This window comes from Camellia sinensis, chromosome 1, assembly GCF_055761805.1.
Source record: "Camellia sinensis isolate YWXY chromosome 1, ASM5576180v1, whole genome shotgun sequence".
Taxonomy (NCBI): domain Eukaryota; kingdom Viridiplantae; phylum Streptophyta; class Magnoliopsida; order Ericales; family Theaceae; genus Camellia; species Camellia sinensis.
The window spans coordinates 15,048,699-15,057,999 of record NC_138961.1 but is presented as its reverse complement, the minus strand read 5'-3'; the positions used below and the strand labels follow the sequence as shown (position 1 = coordinate 15,057,999).

General features: G+C 40.9%; 1 protein-coding gene across 1 annotated transcript; it reads left to right on the top strand.

The window, feature by feature from the left end:
- The first annotated feature begins 7,821 nt into the window (after positions 1-7,821).
- Positions 7,822-8,782, top strand: LOC114299807 (uncharacterized). The gene is made up of 2 exons (XM_028244639.2): positions 7,822-8,138; positions 8,237-8,782. Exons 1-2 carry the CDS (start codon positions 7,860-7,862, stop codon positions 8,780-8,782), a joined length of 825 nt encoding a protein of 274 aa, XP_028100440.2. The 5' UTR covers positions 7,822-7,859.
- The last annotated feature ends 519 nt before the right edge of the window (positions 8,783-9,301 follow it).

Sequence of the window (9,301 nt, the reverse complement as noted above, 5' to 3'; positions counted from 1 at the left end):
GGTGTCCTAGGCGCACCAATGCAAATGCAATGCAAAGAATCACACAAGTGTAGTCAAAAACAGATATCATGAGTTCGAGTCAAGTTCTCTAAATCCCCAGCAGAGTCGCCAAAAACTGTAACAAGCCCGCGGGGGACCTCGCTACAGCTCGGACTCGACTTGTTGTCACGGTTCTAAGTCTGAACCAAAGAGTCCAAATCCGGCAAATCGTTTTTTGAGAAAACTGATTTTTGAAAGAAGTGCCAAACATGGACTGCTTTTCCAGATACAGAGTCGCCACCTAAATATTTTATTTTGGGAAATTTAGGAAACCCTGACTCGGTGCCAAAAGGCCACGTGTCCGTCATCACCAAAGTTGCCTCGGCTCGGGAACTTGGGTACGATTGGGGAAGGTCACTTCGTGAGCACCCCCGCTCGCCCGGTCATAGACCGGCCTCTACTAACCATGATATCAATTTTTGAAAACATTGTGAGTTCTTATTCCGGTTTATTAGCCTAGGTTACTATGTGATGCGCACAGCAAATAAGTATAGACTGGATCGTCGGAATTGGAACAAAACATTTCATGAATTATTCCAATTCAGATAACCCAACCTCCATCCACAGGCATTCAGACAGATATATCATATAAGCAATTAGCCTCATGGTAAGCATGCTATTCATGGTAGCACTCACACGCATGCAAGGATGCTAAAGCATAAAGCTTACCGAGTACTCCGAGCCAAAATAGACACTTGTTAGAAATCATGCATGAATCCTAAGTATACAGAAATGCCTAATGCAACACATACAAAATGCAACTATAGCAGGCTCGGCTATTCTAAGATGACATATGAAATGTTACAACTATCATGTATTCAACTTTGTAATTGAAAGTACAATGCAGTTAATATGATGCGCCGAGCCCGGTGCATGCAATACAGATGAATGACGCAAACATGCTGTCATACTGTATGCTAATTGAAACATGCCCTAATCTAACCATCAAAAGCGGGTAAATAAAAGGGAGAAAGACGTGGGGTTGGAAGACATACAACACACACACGCACACTTATTACAGTTGTGCCCTCGCGCAGAGGGTTCAAATAAATATACAGTCCGAATATTACAGTCCCGAATAAAAGAATATTACAGTCCAAAACATTACAGATTTCTAATTAATTAACAAATTAACTAAGAAAGCAAATAAAACTGGCGTGCAAGCCAGGGACTGCCTTGCTTCTGATGGATGATGCATGTTCGGATTGTCTTGCGCGGAAATCCACCGGAATGCCCCAATTAGCCTCTGTTTACACCTGTTCTTGAAATACGCGCTAAGTTCCAGAAAGTTGCTGATTCCTCGTTTTGCTGCAACAGAGGGCAGAAAAGGGGCATAGCAATGTATTTGCACAGATATATGCATGTCTCGATCCTCGTGCCACCAATCACGCATATCGAGGCATGATGGCCGAGGAATCGAAATGCACAACTCAATATAGGATGAATGCAGATGAAACTACAGCTAAAATCTAACTCCATCATGGATAATCCGGAGTGTCGGTGACTGGGGAATTGAGACACATTCCGTCACTCGGAGTACGAAATGTACCTCGCTTCCCGTGCCCGGACTAACTCCTATTCCGAACACGATGCAATATGCATGATATGCATGAAAATGCAATTAAGATACAATCTTAACATACACAATGGTATGGAATGACATGCCTCGAAATGCGTGCACACGGGCACACAAATCGAGAAAATGCATGAATGCAATGAAAATGAGGCGCCTTGAAATGCGTGCACACGGGCACGCAAACCGAGGCGATGGCAAAATGCTATGAAAATGAGTTGCCTCGAAATGCGTGCACACGGGCACGCAAACCGAGGCAATGGCATGTCTCGAAATGCGTGCACACGGGCACGCGAATCGAGAAAATGACGGAATGCTGAAAATGAGGTGCCTCGAAATGCGTGCACGCGGGCACACAAACCGAGGCGATGATATGTGTCTTGAAATGCGTACACGCGGGCACGCAAACCGAGGCGATGATATGTGTCTCGAAATGCGTGCACGCGGGCACGCAAACCGAGGCGATGATAGAATGCGATGAAATGTCATGGAAACATGATATGGACTTATACCAACATGAGTGAGCCTCAGCCACACTCACATAGGATGCCGTCGGATAAAAATGAAGCGCCTCGAAATGCGTGCACACGGGCACGCAAACCGAGGCGGTGACAAATGCAATGCAAATGGCATGGAAATGACAAATGGGCTTATACCAACATGAGTGAGCCTCAACCACACTCACATAGGATGCCGTCGGATAAAAATGAGGTGCCTCGAAATGCGTGCACACGGGCACGCAAACCGAGGCAGTTGCAGAATGTGATGCAAATGACATGAAAACATGATATGAGCTTATACCAACATGAGTGAACCTCAGCCACACTCACATAGGATGCCGATGGGTGAAAAATGAATTGCCTCGAAATGCGTGCACACGGGCACGCAAACCGAGGCGACTGCAGAATGTGATGCAAATGACACGGAAATGACAAATGGGCTTATACCAACATGAGTGAGCCTCAGCCACACTCACATAGGATGCCGTCGGATAAAAAAAGAGGTGCCTCGAAATGCGTGCACACGGGCACGCAAACCGAGGCGGTGATAAATGCAATGCAAATGACATGGAAATGACAAATGGGCTTATACCAACATGAGTGAGCCTCAGCCACACTCACATAGGATGCCGTCGGATAAAAATGAGGTGCCTCGAAATGCGTGCACACGTGCACGCAAACCGAGGCAACGACAAAATATGATGAAACATGGCAAAAATGATATGCAAGCATGCTAATAGAATTTCAGCAACAAAATATGGGGGAAAACAGTCCTGAAATGAAGCGAAATGACACGAAATGCAAGGAAATGTCCCGAAATGTGAATTTAGGCACCCGAAATGGCCTATAGCTATGCTAAACATGCACAATGTGGACATGCAATGCAAATACAGAAGCTAGACAGTCCCAAAATATGCACTTTTACAGTTATGAACATGGCCAAACAGCAATCATAGGTATGGTAAAAATGGCATGCAAGAAAAGGGGCCAAAAGAGGGGTAATGAAGCAAGTGGCATAAGCAAAACCCAAACCGAAAAATTTCCTTCTACAACACTGAATATGGACCAAAAATATGAACATTTACAGTATATGGCAGCCTCAAAATCAGTATACAAATATGCTAAAAATGTGATGCAAAATGAGGCTCAAAAGGTGCTAAAACATGAAGTATACCAAATAATCACCAAACAGCCAAAGACCCTTAATCAAACATGAAGTATGGGCCAAAATAAGACTATCTCTAGGCCTGTAAAATGGCTGAAAACAAAAGCATGGTAGGCTAACTAAACATGCAAGAAAACGAACCAAAAGTGAGATATAACATGAAGTGGCTTATGGGGGTCTCAAACCATGAAAGACCCTAAACAAAACATGAATAATGGACTAAAATAAACACTTTTTCAGAACTGTAAAATGGCCAAAATCGTAAGCATGGTAGGCTGCCATTGTATGCAAGAATGGGGAAGAAAAGAGGAGTATAAGGGTAGGTATAACATGGAAGTCCCAAATGGTGTTGAGCCCTTCTTTAATGTTGAAGAGGGGCTTAAAATAAGCCTAATATCAGTTTACAACATGCTCGAAAATAAATTTCTCATGGGCCAAAAATAGCATGCAAAACTATGACATACAAGAGGGTCAATGAAGCAAGTGTGTCATGGAGGGCTCAAACAGGGTTGAGCCCTTAATTAAAAGTGAAGACAAGCTCAAAAGAGGCCCCTTTTCAGTTAGGGCTGGAGCTTGAAACAAAAAGCATGGAGGGCTTAGAAGTAAATCAAGAAAAAGGGTCAAAAGGGTAAAAGTGTTACTTACCCTTGAAGATTCAAACTTTTGTTGCTTCTTGGATGGATTTGCAGCTTCTTTAGCCTTCAAGAATCCTTCCTTGTTGCTGGAAATGAGATGGTGGTGGTAGAGCTTGGTGGTGTAGAAGGAATGATGGTTAGTGACTTAGGGTTTTTTGAAGAATTGAGAAGGAAGAAGATGGAGTTGGCTATGGAAGCTTGAAGAGTAAATTTTCTAACCCCAACAAAGAACAAGGTTTGCTTGCTAAATAGGCCAAAGAAGGGGTGTAAAGGTGGGGGAAAAGGAGAGTAAAACTCCCCCACAAAATATCCCCCGGATACAGAAAATATCTGGGGGATATTGCCCCACAGCTGTAAAGTGCACAGTGAGAGGAACACGGCCGGCCTATCACTTTTGCTGGAGGTGGCCGGCCGGCCACACCTCCTAGCCGGCCGGCTAGGGGTCAAAAGGGTCAATGTGATTTTCTGGCCGGCCAGGTACTGGAGAGATACCCCTATGTGTGTTCAACATAACCATGTGGTTAAAAGTCCGAGAAAGTGGGTCCAAGGGGTTCAACATTGGCTCGGAAAGAGGGGGTCAAAAGGGTCAAGTTGAATTACTGGCCGGCCATGAACTTTTAGGGGCCTCCCAGGTGTGTAGATCACAGATATGTGGTTGAAAGTTCAAGAATGTGGGCCCAAGGGGTTCAACATTAGCCCGGAAGTTAGGGGTCAAAAGGGTCAGGTAACCTTAATGGCCGGCCACCAACTTTTAGTGGCCTCTCATGTGTGTAGATCACAGATATGTGGTTGAAAGTTGGCAACACTAACCCTAGGGTGTTCAACATTAGCCCGGAAGTTGGAAAAACGGGCGCCGGGAGGCTCCGGAGGAGAGATAACTGGTTGCTGCAACAATTACTAGCCTTCCACCCTTCAGTGACCTCCCTGGTGATAAAACAGAGGTACCTGCCAAAAATGAACAAAAACCGTTGCAAAACGAATGCTCGGGGACCAAAACACGCAGTTCGGGGTCCCGAAAATGGGCTGTTAAGCACCGAAAGTGGCATTTGGCCTCGAAGTGGGTTTCTCAGACCCCAGTGTCCCTCAAAAGGGAGAAAATAAGATGTATACCAAAAACCGGAGCAATAGGAGATGGTTAAGCGGTCCCGAACCGAGGCACACGGCCTGACGGCTCCGAAAACCGGAAACCGGACTCCGAAATGGGAAAAATGGCCTACGGCCACCAAATGTAGCCTACGGACATTGAGAGATGGTCTACGGGACCTCTCCCTTCCCTCAGGAAAGGAAACAGAGAAAACCGAGTCTGGTTCGCCAACCGAGACAAGGCACAGAAAAGGGTTCGGGAGTCCGGAGGCAGGGCTCACGGCCGCAACTCCGAAACTTCTGAACAAGCACATTATGCAACATCACCAAGTGCTCAATCAGTGACGTCTGAGTCTTAAGGTCGGTCAAAAATGGGGTGTCTACACAATGCCATTTTCTGTTTGGATCCATATGTTTGTTGTTTCTCCTTTTCTGTTGGGAGGAGGGATACACACATCTTGTTTAATTCATTATAAGTCTAATCATAGCTTAAGCAATAGATGGATGACAACTAATGAAAATTAGACAGCTCAATACCTGTACACAATTTAGCCTTTTACTATTCCAATCTTTTTGAGTTTTTTACAGCATTAAAGTAGAAACAATACAATATCAATACATAAACTGGAACTATAAAACTCTGATTTGAATAGGACAAGCTTCTTATTTATTTCTGAGTTTGTGCTTCAATTTGTCTTTGGTTCTGCTGCTGCTGATTCAATCACGATTTCCTGCACAAACAAATTAATAGTTCTATGAGTTCATGATAGATTTTTTTAAACTTAATGCTATGATTGATTCTTGGATTTATTTTGGAATAATATAGTTTAGCAACTTAATACATAAGACCTGGTACCTGATTAGCACTTGGAGTTTTTTCCTAATTAACATCCAAATAGTTTACCATTTGACCAAGGAAGAATTCAAATGTAACACCATATAAAAAAGATAAAGTAGGCCTATTAATTCATATTTCTGCATCAACTTGTTGTCTCTTATTCATTTTTACATGCTTCAAGTTAACCAATCAAATGGGTTGTCATTTTGAGTGTTGCCTAGTCTATGAACTTTTTGAAGTATCATTTCAATTCTGGAACATTATTAACAAGTGGATGTGATTTTTTATATTAAAAAATTGTAGATAAATGATCAAGAGGAGTGGGAAAAGTATAGAAAGTGGGCAGCCACTTGTGTAGCTATGTATGCTTCATATGCTGTCAGCCTTGTCTCAATTCTTCATTGTCGTGATCATATAAGGAAGTCAATTTCAGAACAAGGAGATTATGAAAGATATGCCCTAATTAAGCGGCTAACGACTTTGGAAGATGCAGATTGTCGTAGCCAGTTACGCATGAGCAAAGATGCGTTTGCCACACTAGTTAGCATGCTTAAAAGAACTCAGTTTCTTAGAGACAATCCTCAAAGTAAAGTAGAAGAACAAGTTGCAAAATTCCTTCATATAATTGGCCATAATTTGAGGAACCGTACGATCAAGTTCTTTTATAGACGATCAGGTGAGACTGTTAGTCGACATTTTCATCAAGTTCTTAAAGCCATTATATCATTGGAAGATATCTTTTTAAAGCAACCTGATGGATTCAACTGCCCTCCAGAGATTAGAAACAATCCCAAGTATTGGCCTTATTTTAAGGTAGTTACATGAATGCAATTAGGGTATATAATATTATATGTTTGGATACAAATAATGAATTTTTACAGGATTGTGTTGGTGCGATTGATGGTACACATTTTCGTGTAAGAGTGCCAAACAAGGATGCACAAAGATACCGAGGACGAAAATGCTATCCCACTCAAAATGCTTTGGCTGCATGTTCTTTTGATTTAAAGTTTACATATATCCTTCCGGGATGGGAAGGATCTGCTTCAGACTCAAGAATATTAGATAATGCATTAACAAGAGAAATGGATAAATTTATCGTTCCTCAAGGTGATCACTGAACGTGTATATATGCTGATGAATATAAATCTATTTTCTTTCAAACTAACATCATTTAGTTACTTGTTGGTCCTAGGGAAATATGACTTAGTAGATGCAGGATTTCAACTAAAAACTGGGTTCCTTGCTCCATATAGAAGTACTCGTTACCATTTGAAGGAGTAAAGTGTTCATCAACCAGAAAATTCTCGAGAGATTTTCAACCTTCGTCATGCATCTTTGCGAAATGCAATTGAAAGAGCCTTTGGTGTCCTAAAGAAAAAGGTTTCCAATTTTAGGAAGTGGGACAGAGCCATATTATGATATTGACACTCAAGCAGATATTGTTTTGGCCTGTTGTATTTTGCACAACTACCTCATGGGTGTTGATCCCATTGAAAGTCTTATTGAGGAGGTTGATACAGAGCTTAGAAGAGCACAAGTGCAATCTAACGTGGCTAGATCAAGTTTAGCTGAAGAATGTAGGGAAGGAGAATTGTTAAGGGAGCGAATAGCTACTGACATGTGGAGAGATTATGATATAAATCTTCAATGACAATCAAATTTTAATATGGATTTTGGAAAACAGAGAGGGGCTAGAAGGGTTATTTGACGTTCTTGTTCTTGTTCTTGTTCTTGTGATGTACCCATTATGTACTCATTTGCTTTACATTAATATAATATTTTTCTTTTGCTGATAAAACAAAAAATTGACAAGTTAATTATTATTATTTGAATGTTATCTTGGAATGAATTATATTTTAATTTGTTATTGTATTATGTGAAACATTGCGTTTGTTTGGGTGATAATTTGCTACTAGCTATGCTCTTCTTCCGATATGTTTTATGGCATTTTTGAGTATAGGTGGAAGGTGACCGAGAATGTTCAGTAGAAATTGACAAGAAACATTTGAAATGGAATAATCAAATGGATATTGTTCTTATTGACTCACTCTTGGACCAAATGCTCAAAGGGCAAAAAATTGGTGGTAGTTTTACATCATCTGCTTATAGAGCTGCAAGCAATGCGGTGAGTACCAAGTTTAGTGTACATTGTGATTCCAGTCATGTAAGGAATCGGTTGAAGACTTTAAAAAGGAATCTTGCAATGGCTAAAGATATGTTAACAACTGATAGTGGATTTGGATATAATCATTCAACACAACTGATTGAAGCTACAGCAGGTGTATGGGCAGCTTACCTCAAGGTATATCTAATTGCCAGATTGATGTAGTTCTGTACTAGAAAATTACAATATTTGTTCATCATTATTTAATATAATATTATATATGCTATTCTCTATAGGCAAAGCCTAAAGCTTCTCAATTTCGACATGCTCCGATTCAAAACTTTCAAAAGTTATGTCAACTCTTCGAAAAGGATCGAGCAACTGGGAGTCTTGCTATAGGTCCAAAAGAAAAGCGACTTCGTTTGGCTGGGCAACAAATTCTTTTGGATGATGAAAATACTGATCATACTGAGTCACTCTCAGAGAATTTTGATGGGATTGGAACTCAAGATGACCAAACTGCTGAAGTATCTTGTTCCTCTAACTCAAAGAAGAGAAAGAATAAATTAGGGAACACTCTGAGTAAGGAAATAAGGTCAATTAAGGAAGGCCTAGATGCAGTTGCAGCAGCGCTTGATCGTGGTAACCTTCGGAACTACACAAATGGACAATTATTTGAGGAGATTGAGAAGGTTAGTGGCATGAGTGATGCTTCTCGAATGAAGATGTATCAAGTTCTTGCTAAAGAAGTGAGTGATGCTCGAGCGTACCTAGAATGCCCTATTGAACGCCGAGGTCTTTGGTTGTTTGTTAAATTCGGAAATTCAATCTTTGATGCGTAGTACTATTTTTCTTTCGTTGGTACTTTTTTATTTGAATATTTCGGGGATGTGGTGAATCTATGAAAATATCATTAGGCTTGGATTTTTTGTATGTAGACTCTATTAGTTGGTGGTGAGTCTATTTCGGTAGATGAATCTGTTATTCTGATTGTGATGCATTACTGCATTATGATACATTGATGTTATGTTTTCTATATTGGTGGATGAGTCTGGTGTCTTGGTTTTGATGTTCTGCTGCTGATGTTGTCTTATGCTTTGGTTTGGTGTTCTGCACTTATGCTGTTGCTGTTGCTGATGCTAGCTGTCTGTAGGTGGTTGTGATGCATTGCTGCACTATGATACATTGATGTTATTTCTTTGTTTTTTTTTTTGGTAATGCTTGTGAGATTATTCTGATCATCATAATAGAACTCTTGGAATCATCATTATGTTCAATTTAAATTGTTGTTTGTCTGTTGAATCTGCAATTCAAACTTCATCAAGTTTGGAGGGGAAGCTCTTCCACTAATATATAAATGC